Source organism: Dromiciops gliroides, chromosome 6 (assembly GCF_019393635.1).
Source record: "Dromiciops gliroides isolate mDroGli1 chromosome 6, mDroGli1.pri, whole genome shotgun sequence".
In the NCBI taxonomy this organism is placed as follows: Eukaryota; Metazoa; Chordata; class Mammalia; order Microbiotheria; family Microbiotheriidae; genus Dromiciops; species Dromiciops gliroides.
In genome coordinates, this window is record NC_057866.1 from 184,504,229 (window position 1) to 184,519,056 (window position 14,828).

General features: G+C 35.6%; 1 protein-coding gene across 2 annotated transcripts in view; it reads left to right on the plus strand.

Moving 5' to 3' along the window:
* TLL1 (tolloid like 1) overlaps positions 1 to 14,828 on the plus strand; it is a 277,598-nt gene that overhangs the window by 136,356 nt on the left and 126,414 nt on the right. For both annotated transcript variants that reach the window (XM_043971079.1, XM_043971080.1), the window contains 2 exons: positions 7,423 to 7,528; positions 11,441 to 11,565. In XM_043971079.1, the coding sequence (XP_043827014.1) occupies positions 7,423 to 7,528; positions 11,441 to 11,565 (231 nt within the window). The remainder of the gene's footprint in view (positions 1 to 7,422; positions 7,529 to 11,440; positions 11,566 to 14,828) is intronic.

The following is a 14,828-nucleotide window of genomic DNA, read 5'->3' on the forward strand; positions in this document are numbered from 1 at the left end:
ATGAATCTAGAGCTAGAAGTCTTGGGTTCCAGCTCAGGCTATTATACTTGAGTGATGAGGCTTGGCAAGTCACTTAAACTGTTGGCCTCACTTTCTTCATCTTTAAAATGGGGAGTAATACTTCTTACCCTGATAATACTAATAGCTGGCATCTTATAGTGCTTTAAGGTTTGCAAAGCACTTTCCATACATTACCTGGTTTGATTCTCTGTCAGCCTTGTAAGGTATGTGCTATTATCATCCCTACATTAGAGGCTCAAAGTCACATAGCTATTAAGTATCTGAGACTGAATTTGAACTTACATCTTCTTGGATCCCAAGTCCACTGATTTATCCACCATGTCACTTTGCCTACCTGTCTCACTGGGCGAGTGTGAGGAAAACACATGGTTACTGTCATGAATGTTTTATAACAGGAAATGTTATAATGATAACTAAATTACACTATGCCTTATAATGCAAACTTCTTTATTTCGGCTATCTCACTCAATTCTAATAACCAACTTCTGAGGCAAGAAATGTGAGGATTATCATCTCCTTTCATTGGAAAGGAAACAGACATCTAAGGTAAGTGATAGAGTCACATAGTGAGTCAGTGGCTGAGCTGGGACAAGAATCAAGATCTTATGGGTCCAATACCAGTGCTATTTCCACTTTATCACAATTATCACATATTATATATAATATAAGGCCCAGATTAATTTTTATCTTAATTTTTTTCTCTTAGGTCAATGTACAGCATTTATTTATTTATTTTGAAAGTGTACCAGACCTGTATTCAGGAGACTCTTAGGTTTAAGTCCATGATGATATACTTTAAAATGGTATAGAAATATTTCACACCTTTGCACCTTCATTTCCTCATCTGTAAAGTGGGCGTTAGACCAAATGCTCTCTGAGGTTTTCCCCCACTTTTAAGTCCTATGATCTTAACAGTGGAACATCCATCAGTCATTCAGTCAGTAAAAATGTATTGAGCCACCTACTGTTTCAGGCACTATCATTGTGCTAGGTGCCAGGTATATAAAGACTTAAAAAAAAAATCAGCCTGTGTCCTTCAGGAGATTTAATTCTATCATGGGAGACACGTACATATAAATATATGTACAGCAGATATGCAAAATTGATGCGAGGTCAATTCGGTAAGAGGCTTTAACAGCTATCAGGAAGTATGAGGCCTCATTTAGAAGGTGATGTTTGAACTGAGCTTTGAAGGAAAATGGATATGCTAAATAGCAGAAGACAGAAGGGGAGGCAGCAGGACAAGCTCTGCAAAGGCACAGGAATGTGTGTAAAGAACAAGAAGGCCGTTTTGATGAGATTGTACAGGGCATAGAGGGTAGTTGTGTGTAAGCCTGGACTAGAAGGTTGGCTCCAGGTTGTGAAGGGTTTTCAATGCTAAATGGAAGAGTTTGTATTTGGACCCAGAGGCAAAGGGGAGACACTGGAGTGTATTACACAGAGGAGGGACATGGTGAGACATGTGTTTTAAGAGTATAATTGGGCAGCTTATATATGGTAGAGTGCTGAGGGGAGAGGCTTGAGGAAAGAAGCCCAGTCAGAGCCTATTACTGTGGTATGAGCAAGAAGTGATGAGGTTGCCAGCCAGAGTAGTGGCAACGTGGATAAAAAGGATGGGACAAACGTGAACTATTATGCACGGGAAATCCACAGGATTTGGAACGTGATTGGATATGCAGAGTGAGGGAAAGTAAGGAGTCAGTCCTCCAGAGAAATAGGGTGAGTGGAAGGATGGTGATATCTTTACAGAAATAGGAAATTTCAGAAGAAGGATGAGTTTGGGCTTGTTCATGTTATACACAGTGTTTTATTTTTATTTCTGCAGAGAGATTTAATTTAGATATGATATAAGAAGAAATGTGTATAGTTTTTTTTTTTTTTTTTTTTAGTGAGGCAATTGGGGTTAAGTGACTTGCCCAGGGTCACACAGCTAGTGAGTGTTGAGTCTGAGGCGGGATTTGAACTCAGGTACTCCTGACTCCAGGGCCGGTGCTCTATCCGCTGCGCCACCTAGCTGCCCCGAAATGTATATAGTTTTGAAAAAATTGAAATAATTGGAACATTTAAAAAAATTAAAACCTAAATTTCTCTGACAGCTGATTTACTTGTCCTTTTTTTTTTTTTAGTTGGAATTTCTACATGTATCTTTACTTCTCATTCTGTTCTTGGAGATCTGGACATTAAAACTTCCACACAAATCCCTTCTTGCTGCATGTTCTTGCTGGTTGATTTGCATTTTAAGTATGAACAATCTCAGGTTTTGGTATAGGGAAGATTATTCTTTTACTTATGCCCACTGTGAGCTGTTAGCTATTTTCGGTCCTCTTAAAAATGAAGACTTCCATACTTAGAATAGCGTTGAGAAGTCCTGACTTTCAGACAGGCACAAAAGAATGCTACAATAGGGGAAATAGTAGACCATTCATTTAGTTGGGCCCAGAGCTTATTCTTTCATATTCTCAGGAGAGGAAAGTTTGTGCAAAAAGACCTTCTGAAATACGTTTCTTTTCAATGGTTTGAAAAATAAGATGAAGTCGGCCTGCCAGAGTTATTAAACATGAAATATAAGCCAAACTCTGTGCATGGTGCTTTAGAAAATTATAAAAGAAGTAACTCTCAGAATTATTCTTGCTCTTAGGAATGGGGGAGTTTGGACAAACAGATATACACGGAAAATAAGTGTGAAAGAAGTAAGCTCTTGTATATATAGCTGTGCCCATGCATGAGTGTTAGGGAAGTTTCTTAATAGCAGAGATTGTCTCTACTTTTCTGAATCTTCTTCCAGAACTGGTTTTAGACACATAGGGACTATTCAATAATGTTGAAAGAAAAGAGTTGGAGTAGGGTAATTGAAATAATTGGAGGCAGTAAGACCAATTCGGTTTAGTTAGGAAAGAATTTTTGAAAGACTTATATAGAACTTTACTCAAAACTGAGGCTTAAGGTCAGTTCAATATCACACCCCATAACCTCTTGCCTATAGTCTTAGAAACATTTTGAGCTGGTCTCTCTGCCTCTAGTTTCTGCCCTTTTCAATCCATCCTTCACATTATTGTTAAATGATCTTCCTAAAGCACTTCGGGCAGGGAACAAAAGTAGGAAGCTATTACCATGTGCTCCATGGGAGAGGTGATGAGGCCTAGAACTAGGCAGGTGACATTGTGTTTAGAAAATTTTCTTACACTTTACTCTTCACACACTTGACAATGCACAGATTTGGCTCTGTCCTTTAGGATGTGCCCTTTCTCAGAAACTTTGAGTTACTTTCCATTGTCTAGAGCATAAAATACAAAGTTCTTATCCTGGAAATTAAAGTTCTGTATAATTTGGTGCCTGGCGATCTTTCTAACCTTCTTTCTTCCTACTTCTGTTCATGTATTCTGTGATGGAAACAAACCAGATGACTAGCTGACCCTCAATATCATCCTGTCTCTCTTGACATTTAAAGCTTTTCACAGCCTGTTTTTCCCCTACATTAATAGTCTTACAATTTATTCCCATCCACATACTCTCCCATCCATCTACATTGGCCTTGCTGCTGACTCCTGACTTAGTACATTTGCATTAGTTGTCCAGCATTTCTGGAATACTCCCCACTTCTTACCTCTGACTCCTAGCTTCCCTGACTTCCTGAAAAACGCAGCTCAAATTCCATCTTCCACAAGGAATCTTTCTCAGTCGTACCCCTCTCCTCCATGCCTACTAGTCACTTCCTTTTATTATTTTTTTTGGTGAGGCAATTGGGGTTAAGTGACACTCAGGGTCACACAGCTAGTAAGTGTCAAGTGTCAGAGGCCAGATTTGAACTCAGGTCCTCCTGAATCCAGGGCCAGTGCTCTATCTACCGCGCCACCTAGATGACCCTAGTCACTTCCTTTTAAGATCCCTTCTAAGATCATTTATACTATTCATCTTGTGTGTACAAAATTATCTGTATATTGTCTCTCCTCTTAGAATTTGAGGGCCTGTACAATGTTTTCCTCTTTTTTTGTATTCACAGGACTTATCACACTAATTGGAATAAACTAATCATTTAATAAATGCTTATTTACTGACTGGCTTTTGACTTCATGCATTCTTAGAATATACTCCTCATTTTTTTTCTAGTACTGTCTAGACACTTTCCCTTTTATCACAATTCTTTTAGAATCCCGTCACTTCACTGACATTTATGTTCCTTTTATGTTGGTATATACATATTGAAGGTGGTGGTGGTGCCAATTTTCCCATATGGGATACCAGTCCAAGAGACTGGAGAGAAAGAAATAAGAATGGGCTCCCCTAGCTGTGGGCCATATTCTAAGATTTTTCCTTAACAGTTCATTTTCAAAACTCTTCTCTGGGTCACTTCCTGCCACTGCCTGCCTACCCACCCATCTTTCCTCCTTCCCTTCTTCTCCTTACCCCTCCCCCATTTCCCCCCTTCCTTCTTTCATTCCCTTAAATTTCAGTGGATCTTAGGTTGCAAACCTAGGGATAGAATTCAGATGAACATGCATCCAGCATTGAATGTCAATGTAAGCTAGCAAATAAGTGCCTCTTACATATATACTTGACTTGCTCTCCTTTGTTGAATGGTAGTGCCTTGTTGAATATAGTGCCTTGAGGTCAGGCACTATATTCTTTCTTGTCTTTGTATTTCCAATGCCTAACCCAGTGTTTTGCCCATAGTAGGTATTTAATAAATGCTTGTTGAATTGAATGGAAGTCAGACAATAGTCTTGTGTCCACTGTAATCAAACACTGTAATAAGTTCTTTGTTGATGTTAAGATTAATAGCTTCACTAAATATCAATAGTGTCTATTGAGAATGCTAATCTTATTTAAATCTAACACATAGTTTGCAGTAATATTTTTGAAGTCCCATTTCCCTCTCCTTTATTTTTGCCTTGCATGCATATTATTTTCAATTATCACCTAAAGCAGTGTGCACATAGTAGATATTTAATAAATATTTGTTGAATGAATGATTCAAATACTCAGACTTAAAAAAATGAAAAGTTATTTTGCCTTGAGCATGTTGCCAATTCGTTTTGAACATTTCATAATGTTATGGCCCTGGTCCATAATTATCATATAGTCCATATCCATGTAAAACAGCTTCTTCTGGAGACTAGATTCATTTCTCTTTTAGAATCAAAGAGATTATTGGACTTCTCCAGTAAGGGAATGCAGTCTGGATGGCAGGCATCCCAGGAAGATGTGGTTATAGGAGCCTGAGGAGTAAGCTGACCAGAATTCATGATAGTCACACTGTTGTCAGTAAGCTAGAGGTCGCTAGTCTGAGTATCTCAGACCACAGTTTCCAGTAGTCTCTTCTCATCCCCAACCTCATTCCCACATCGTTCATGCTAACTGATGTCCTTTCTGAGTGGCCTGGGGTTTCCTTGGAACATGTAGGAAGGGAAATGTTTCTCCTTTGCACACCAGCCTCAAGCCTGGTGTTGACTTTGGACAAAAGGATATATTATTGTACTATTCCAACTTTCAGAAATATTCTTCCTTGATTGGCAAGAATAAGCACTACTTATTCAGCCTTTTGATCTCTGGTAAGGGGATATGTCAGGTTCTCATGTAAAACCAACGTTTTGATTTCTGAATTTTAATATTTCACCTGAGGATTTTGATAATTAAAAGTATTTCCACTTGGCACAAATGCCTAGCATATTGTATGTATTTAATAAAGGCTCATGGATTAATTGACTGATGATGTGCGTTATTTCTGGTGGTTTCCGAATTTATATAAAGGAAAGCATGAATAGTCTAAACATGAACTATTACCAAGAATCTCCATTTCCCTCTAGCTAGAATTTGTGTGTGTGTGTGTGTGTGTGTGTGTGTGTTGGCAATGGTGGTGAACACAACTGAGATTTGATCAATGTTAGGACTTTGACCTTGAAGAAGTAGTAGAATTAAGATGCACGTTTACACATATATGAAGATGCTATAGCAATCAGCAAGGACTAAACACTAAAATACAAATGCATGATATGGTATAATAATGATTAAGACCTAAACTGAAAATTGTTGTTGTTTGGTCGTTTCACTTGTGTCTAACTCCTCATGACCTCATTTGGGGTTTTTTTGGCAGAGACACTGACTGGTGTGATTTGCTATTTCATTCTCTAGCTTACTTTACATAAGAGCAAACTGAAGCAAACATGGTTAAGTGACTTGCCCAGGATCACACAGCTAGTAAGTTTCTGAGGCCAAATTTGAAATCATGAAGACAGATCTTCCTGACTAGGCCCAGTACTATATCTATTGTACCACCTAGCTGCTAAACTGAAAGGTCATTTTCCAAAGCATGACCACATCTGTCAAATAAAACTCTCCTAGAGTAGGAAGATTTCTTCTGCAAGGATCTTCATGGTTCATTTGAATTGCTTTTATTTTTAATATTTATTTATTTTGCAGGGCAATGAGAGTTAAGTGACTTGCCCAAGGTCACACAGGAATTTTTTTTGTAAGCAATTTTCCTAGTTTCAAAAGGCAGTAAAATTGTGTATAGAGCTAAAATTCTGGTTAAAAAAATAGAATACCAACTGATCACAAGATATACAGATAGATATAAGGTGAAAATGCTTTTCGAAATGTCTAAAGCTGATGTATAATCCAGGAGTAAGTATTTGTTTTAAAGATACTATATTAGAACTTTATATGGGATCTCAGATGTTGCCTAATGCAAGTTTCTCATGTTACAGATGAGGAAATTGAGGCTCAGGGAGGTTAATGATTTGACTAGGTCACACAGGTAGTGTATCAGAGATGGGGTTTGAACTTGTTTCCTCTGATTTTATAGCCAATACTATTTCTACTGTGACATCTTGTTAGAGATATTAGGAAAAGTATATTTGGGCCTAACTATAACATATGTTTTACCAGATCTTTTTTAAGTAATAATTTATACACAAAGTTAATTTTTGTTCATTCAGTTCTACTCTGAATTGAGGAGAGGACCTTGTGTGCTGCATGTGCTTTGTTGTTATTGTTCAGTTGTTTTTCAGTTGTGTCCAACTCTTTGTGACCCCATTTGAGGGTTTCTTGGCAGAAATACTGGGATGGTTTGCTATTTCTTTCTCCAGCTCCTTTTACAGATGAGAAAACAGAGGCAAACAGGGTCAAATGACTTGCCCAGGGTCACGCAGCTAGGAAGTGTCTGAGGCCAGATTTGAACTCAGGAAGAAGTGTCTTCCTGACTTGAGGCCCAGCAATCCAGCTGTTGTACCACCTAGCTGCATTAGGTTTGGCTGGAAATGTCCTTGCACTCCCCATATAGTTCATGAATTTTGTAAAAACCAAGCAAGGGTCCTGGAATGGAACCAAGGCTTTTTTTTTTTTTGTCCCTGGATATGATCTATTGAGATAAATTCTAAGTCTGTGCTTATCAATGATTTGTAGGTCAAGAGTACAACTTCCTGAAGATGGAGCCTGGAGAAGTGAACTCCCTTGGGGAATCATATGATTTTGACAGCATTATGCACTATGCCAGGAACACCTTCTCAAGGTTGGAGTCTCAGGTTATAACTTTTGAATTTTAATTCTATTCCCCTGTGTGATTGCTTCAAAACCTTTGTTTTGATGTTAGGAAATAGAAGAACATCCTTCAAATGCTACTGCCTTGTAGGAGAAATAAGTCAGAAAAATATTTTAAAATTATTACTGTATAATTATATGAAAATTTCCAGGTTTTACTTTAAATCATGTTTTAAAATTTTACATTTGATGGGATTAGCTTCAAAATTATCATTTTACTGAGTTTAATTCAGTTAAAAATATTTTACTTTGATTTACTATTATGGCAGATTTAATTGTATAAACTTCTATAAATCAAGGAATAAATCAAAACCCATCCAAGTTAGCATTAGAGTAGAATAAAAATACACCAGTCAAGGTGGATCAATGGGTACTGCATTTGAAATGTTCGTTCTCTTCTTCAGACTAATTTGTGTCTTGTATTCTTTGTTGTTTCCTGTTGCTCAAAATTTCTGCACCAAACTACAATTTTGATATAATTGAATTAATTATAAAGTGAGATGATAGAACAATGATGAAAGCTCTTATGGAAAATGATGTGAAAGTATATTTTGTCAATTTCAGTCAAGTGAGTGGATAGATATTCTCAGAATCAAGAAAACTTGGATTCAAATCTTGCTTCTGACATACAGTATTACTCTGGGTGAATACTGTACCTCTCAATTTACCATTCAGTTCTCTAAGATCATACATTGCAGAATAGTTGAAGATGTATGTTGGTAGACAGGATTTCCTAAACATGAATTCCCTGTGGTGACGAAATCACTGTAAAAAATCAAAACAATTCTTACAATTAAATTATTTAATGACTTCTTCATTGAGGATCATAGGTTCATAACTTAGACCTAGATTAAATCTTAGAAACCATTTGGTTCAACTCCTTTTATATCTGGGGAAACAGAGGCCCAGAAATGTTGGGTGCCTTGCCCCAAATAAGATAGGTAGTAAGTTATAGTTATGAAATCTGAACTCTATTCCTCTAATTTTAAATCTAGCTCTCTTTCTCCTACTATAACAAAGAACCAGCATTAGTTTTCAAGACCATATTTAACTTGGTCTTTATTTTTCAAACTTCAGGTTAAACCCAAGAACTCACAACTAAATATTAAGGATTGATTTCCCATGTGTATTTTTCCATGCCCTGAGCTTGCTTTTATTCTGTCTGCCCACATTTTAGACATTTATTCTTTAATATCTCCACCAAAGGGCAGGGGTAGTTAGAGGAAGTGTAACTCATATTAATCATTTAATTTCTTTTTCCAAGTCCTTGTGAAAGGGTTTACTGGAGGAGGTTTGGAGACTATAATTTTACAAAGGTGATTGGGCTCCCATCCTAGTCAAGAAAGGCTTTTTAAAACCCTTAAGTGATTGAACAATCACACCTGTAGGACTAACTTGAATTCAGTTTTCTGGAAGTAGAGGGATACTGGGTTGAGAAGGAAGGAAAATGTTTTCTGTTCCTTTTTGAGGAAATGGAGAGTGGAAACCTTTGTGTGAATCTTTCTTGAGAGTTTATTTAGCCACAGCGAGGAAATATACAAAATGGTAGCATTCTCAAATTCAACTTTCATTTTTAGGATGAGCAGATATCAGAAAATTATTTTTGGACTGTGTCATTTCATTTTTTTAATATAGAAATGATAAGTGGAGAGGATATTTCTCAGTAGCTTATATACATACTAAGATGCCATTAATCCAGCCCCCACTAATAGAGAAACTGTAATGATGGATTTAGCTTCCTGGTCAATACGGTAGCACTTATTACAAGACTGTAGTACATTTCAACTTTTCTTTTTACTCTTTCCAACACAACTTGAGCTATGACACTTGAAATATATACACATTGACATAATGACCTTTCCCTATTTTCTCCACACATACCCCATTTACTCCAAATTAATCCGTGCTGGGACCCCCATTCCTTTCTTCTCTTTGCGGCCAGAATTATTTGGATTCCTAGCTCAGTTCCTCAGTGTGTCCTATTCCACTCTCTATGGAACACAGACTGTAAGTGGACTCCATCTGGGAGTGGGAGCTACTTATCCTGCTTTTACCTTGATCATATTGAAATCATCTCTCCAAGACAAACAAAAAGATTTTTGCTAGACTTTCCAGAGCTTGAACCCTGATCTCCATGCTGAAAAAACTACTGTGTAACAGGAGCCAACTATGAAAGAAATAACATGAAATATCCAGTCAGTCATACATGAATCACAGCCTTGCTGAGATTGCTTAATAAAACTTCAGTTTAAAAAATAGTTTTCTACACTTCAAACATTTTAATGAGTTTGAAAAATGAATGTTCTGTCATTAGTCTAAACTCATGAAGTCTAATTGCCTTTTATAGTGTCAAGTGTCCTTTATGTAACTCAAAGTTTAACTTTAATCTATTTGTGACAGTTAGTTTTTCCCCAAAGTATTTTCTTTTGGTGCATGTCATTTCCCAATTCATTGCTATTTTCAGGGTTATAAATGTTTAGCACAGAATATGAAGTAAAGCCAATACATTAGTCTATCATGGCCAGGTCATAAAAAAGAAATAGGCAAAGAAAATGATAGTGATTGAAAGTAAATCTTTTTTTTTTTTTTTTGGTGAGGCAATTGGGGTTAAGTGACTTGCCCAGGGTCACACAGCTAGTAAGTGTTAAGTGTCTGAGGCCAGATTTGAACACAGGTCCTCCTGACTCCAGGGTCAGTGCTCTATCTACTGTGCCACCTAGCTGCCAAAGAGTTCCTTTTGTTTGTTTGTTTGTTTTGGGTTTTTTTGTTTTTTTGGTTTTTTTTGGTGAGGCAATTGGGGTTAAGTGACTTGCCCAGGGTCACATACCTAGTAAGCGTTAAGTGTCTGAGGCCGGATTTGAACTCAGGTCCTCCTGACTCCAGGGCCCGTGCTCTATCCACTCCGCCCCCTAGCAGCCCCGATTGAAAGTAAATCTTACAAATCCATTGAGAGTAACAAGCCTTTTGATTCTTACCATGAGGCTGGATGCCTATATGGATCTGTGGGATGAAATGGGACCCACTTAAATGTTAGGGATGTTTACCTAGCAATTCCAATGTTCTCCTTCCTTGTAGAGCAAATGTAAGCCCTAGAGCAGGTACCTGATATTAGTCAACAGACACACAATCAGGTCCAAAAGAACCTCTATATATGTAATTTGTCGAAGGGTCTTGTTCAGGTTTTAAAAATCAATTTCATAATAAAAGATATTTCATGTTAAATGATAGTTTAAATCAAATGTTTAAAAGGAAAAAAATAATTAGTTATTTAACTAATACATTTGTATTGCCCAGGTAATTTGTACTATAATTATGCTTTATTCTACCATTTTTAAGACAGTAGTAATAGTTCCCATTTATATAGTGTTTTACAAAGTATTTTCCTCACAGTGACTCTGTGAGGAATTTAGACCAACTTTTTAATTGATTTAGGCAATTTTGAGTGGGGAAATGACTCAGAATTTTATGAAAGAAACTACTTTATCAGCAAAGCTTCACAATGTGAATAGTATTCATTACTCCTTGAGCTTCCCTGGAGTTCTCATGTTTGTTTGACATACCAAGACAAAATGCATGATTTACACAGTGTGGGAATATTTACTATCTTTGAATTTTTTCCCATTTGTTTTAAATTTCAAAAGAAAATTTAAGTGCCACCGTTGAGTTTACAAGCATTACCCACAAAAACTTTTTTTTTCTTTTTCTTTTTAAAAAAATACACACCATTGTTAGCAATTGTGTCCAACCCTGGGAACTTCTCTCTGATTCAATCAGTATTGTAAAACATAGCTATGTTGTTTGTAAAGACTGAAAGACAAAGATCAGTTTATTTTGATGACTGAAAACTGATAGAATTGTATGTTTCTCTTCTGAATTTTTTTAGGGGGATGTTTCTAGATACCATTCTTCCTTCCCGTGATGACAACGGTATACGTCCTGCAATTGGCCAACGTACACGCTTGAGCAAAGGAGATATTGCACAGGCAAGAAAGCTGTATAGATGTCCAGGTATTACACCATATAAACACACCAGCAAGAGAGTGCTTGCCTGTGATATTTTGCAGTAATAGCAAATCAATTACTATTCGCTTTCCAAGTTGGAAAGTGACACACACACAGTTCAAAGTCTGTAATCATAAAATAAGGGAGGAGAGAATTCTGGAACACATATGACTTGAAATAAAAGCCAAAGGTTAAAAATCAGATTTCAAATACAGCTAAGTTTGGGCTTCTTTTTGTTTAGAGAAGAGAGGAAGAATATTAGCATGCTCTTTTATTCTTTCTTTTTCTTATGGTATTATATATTGAATAATTGCATATTTCAAACCTTGAGCCATACTGATTTATATAACACAAGGCATTTCATATGCACCTTAAAAAAGAGAGATCTTTGGTGGTTTGACAAAATTATTTATTTCCTGTATGAAATCATTGCGAATGGGCTATGTGTAATACAACTTTACATAAGAGGAAGATTATGTCTCTGCTCAGAAAACAAAAGAAAACATTTTATTTCCTTATAGTTGTTAGGCTTTGTTCTACTTTGCTGCTAATGGACATTATAAAAGATTGAAAATGTACCTTAAATAGCAATAAATAGACATATAAAATTAGAATGATCATTTTAGTTGTTGGCCAAGATCCTCCTAATAATAAAAATAGCATTAGTATGTATTTGAAATAAAACAAGTGTGTAAAGGGCCAAATAATTGTTAAAATTTTATGTGATTAATTACCTTGAGACTTGTTTTATTTCTAAAACGTAGCTTGGAAATGCTGGCCCCTCAATAGGTTTACATTGGCTTCTAGAGTTAATCAAGGAAATTTTCTTTATTATGTTACATTAAATGGCACGTTTAATTTTTTTTTTGGCAGTTGGGGTTAAGTGACTTGCCTAGGGTCACACAGCTAGTAAGTGTTAAGTATCTGAGGCCGAATTTGAACTCAGGTCCTCCTGACTTAAGGGCCAGTGCTCTATCCCCTGTGCCACCTAACTGCCCCGCACTTTTAATTTTTAATATTTTCTTTCACTGCATGCATCTTGAAGAAAAAAATTCACTTCCTATGGTATGGTGATCAGGACATAATATGTGGTTCATTTTTTTCTAATGTTCCCTTTGATAGCCAGTCATATTGCAAAGGATCAGTATAGCAAATAATTGATTCTCTTTCACAGAAAAAAAATATGATCAACCGGCTGACATGTGGCCTGAAGAGTATGCTTAGTAGGCCAGATTTTGCTAACAATATATATTGCGTAGGAAGTACCATAGGGAATCCCTGAGAAATGAACAATCCATTAACTTACAAAAGGAGCTCATGCTACCATGTTGGGGACTTCATGGAAATTGCTACCATTTTAATCAGTTTGTAGAAAGGGGTACAAAATTAAGGGAAAATGACCCTTTTCATTGTTGTAGCAGTTCTTATTTATAAATCAGGATGTTTTTAGATAGCTTATTGTTCTAATAGATATTTCACAGATATGCACTTAAGAACTATTGATAAATATAGCAATAGCATTAAAGTAATTCTATATAACAGGAATAAAAATGCATTGATTTAAGAATCCTTTTTTTCTTAAAACTCAATCCATATAAAATAAGACTGATTCTTTTACCTAATTTCAATCAGTGTTTGTCCAATTTAGCCTTCTAATTGGAATGAATGAATTATAATTTGAAATCATATGCTAGTTTGCTTGCCATATGCATATGCCCTTTTTATTACTCTAGTCACACGTAGTTTAATTCGGCTTGCTGAAAGATATTTGAAATTAGTCAATTAAGGACTTAGATGATGTACAGAGATAGCTTAACTGTACAGCATCTCTTGGCATCTTTTGTGTTTTCATGCCTGAATGAACTCAAGCTGCAGAGCACTTTAGGAAACCAACTACATGAGTAATTGTAATTAAGGAAATGGGTATCACATATGACAACTGGTTTTTATCTGTTGAAAGGCCTATTTTATGCACTGAAAAGGAGCCAGTTGATACATTTGCACATTGATTTGACAGATACTTATTAAACTCAGCAGGAATCAATTATGGTACCATAAGCAGACCTATGGCACTATAATTTCAGCAAAAAAAGCCCTGAAAGAGTTGAGAGTCATGATTTTCTGGTACATAACTAGTTAGTAGGTTTTTTTCTACTTATATTTACAATTGGTATGTTTTTGTAAAGTAAAGACAAGGAATTTTTGTCTTATATCTGAAGTGATGACTACAGCAATATAGTAAAATATCATTAATTCAGATCCACTCATTTTGAATGGATCTAACTCAAGGAATTTGGTAACTTTTACCATTGTTATATCTGTGGGGATATTGTAAAGAAATTCATATTGCAAAAATATTAGGGTAGAATTTTATTGCTATTTGAACGAAATCAATAATTCAATCATCAGACGTTGCTAAGCACCTACTTTGTGTAAGTGAAACAAATGATTTTCAAACCCTTTGAAAAATACTATTTTAATGTAAACAATTAAAATTTAAATTTAAGTAATTATGTATCCTTTATCAAGGATACATGTATTATAGATAATAAACCTATTTCAAGAAGATGGTTAGCTGTTTGTTCTTTTATGTATATATATATATACACACACATATGTATGTATATATAAATATAGACACATAGATACACACATATATATACATACACACATACATACATGCATACATAAACTAAAATACAATCCTCTAAAATATTCTATGATTCAGGGTTTTCACCAATTCATATAAGACTTCCTTTTAATTATTTTAACTCATTTTAAATAATCAACTCTTACTCCCCCTGCACCTTCATTTTTACTTTACAAATATGTTTTTTGTTAAGGTTGGATGTATGTTTTATGTTTGTATTCTTTTGAAATAACAGATTAATTCAAATAAGAGTTTATTTTGTTTGATTCTATGGAGAAACAACAATATAGTGTACATGTAGAAAACACATTGCATTCCACAATAATAGGGCTTAATAGGGCTTCCTTTATAGTCATTAGGGAATAGCTAAGACTCGTTGATTCTGGCATGTTTTTTTTTTAAGTTTTCTTGTTCAGTTAGAAGATTATTACCAAGAACAGATTAGGATATTATTTAGTATATTTAATTATTTAATAAATATTTATTAGAAGCTGTATTGATAGAACATTGAACTTAGAGTCAGGAAGACTAAGGTTTAAATTTTGCCACTGGTATGCAATAGCTATGTAACCTTGGGCAAGTCACTTGTCTTCTCTCATCTTTAGATTCCTCATCTGTA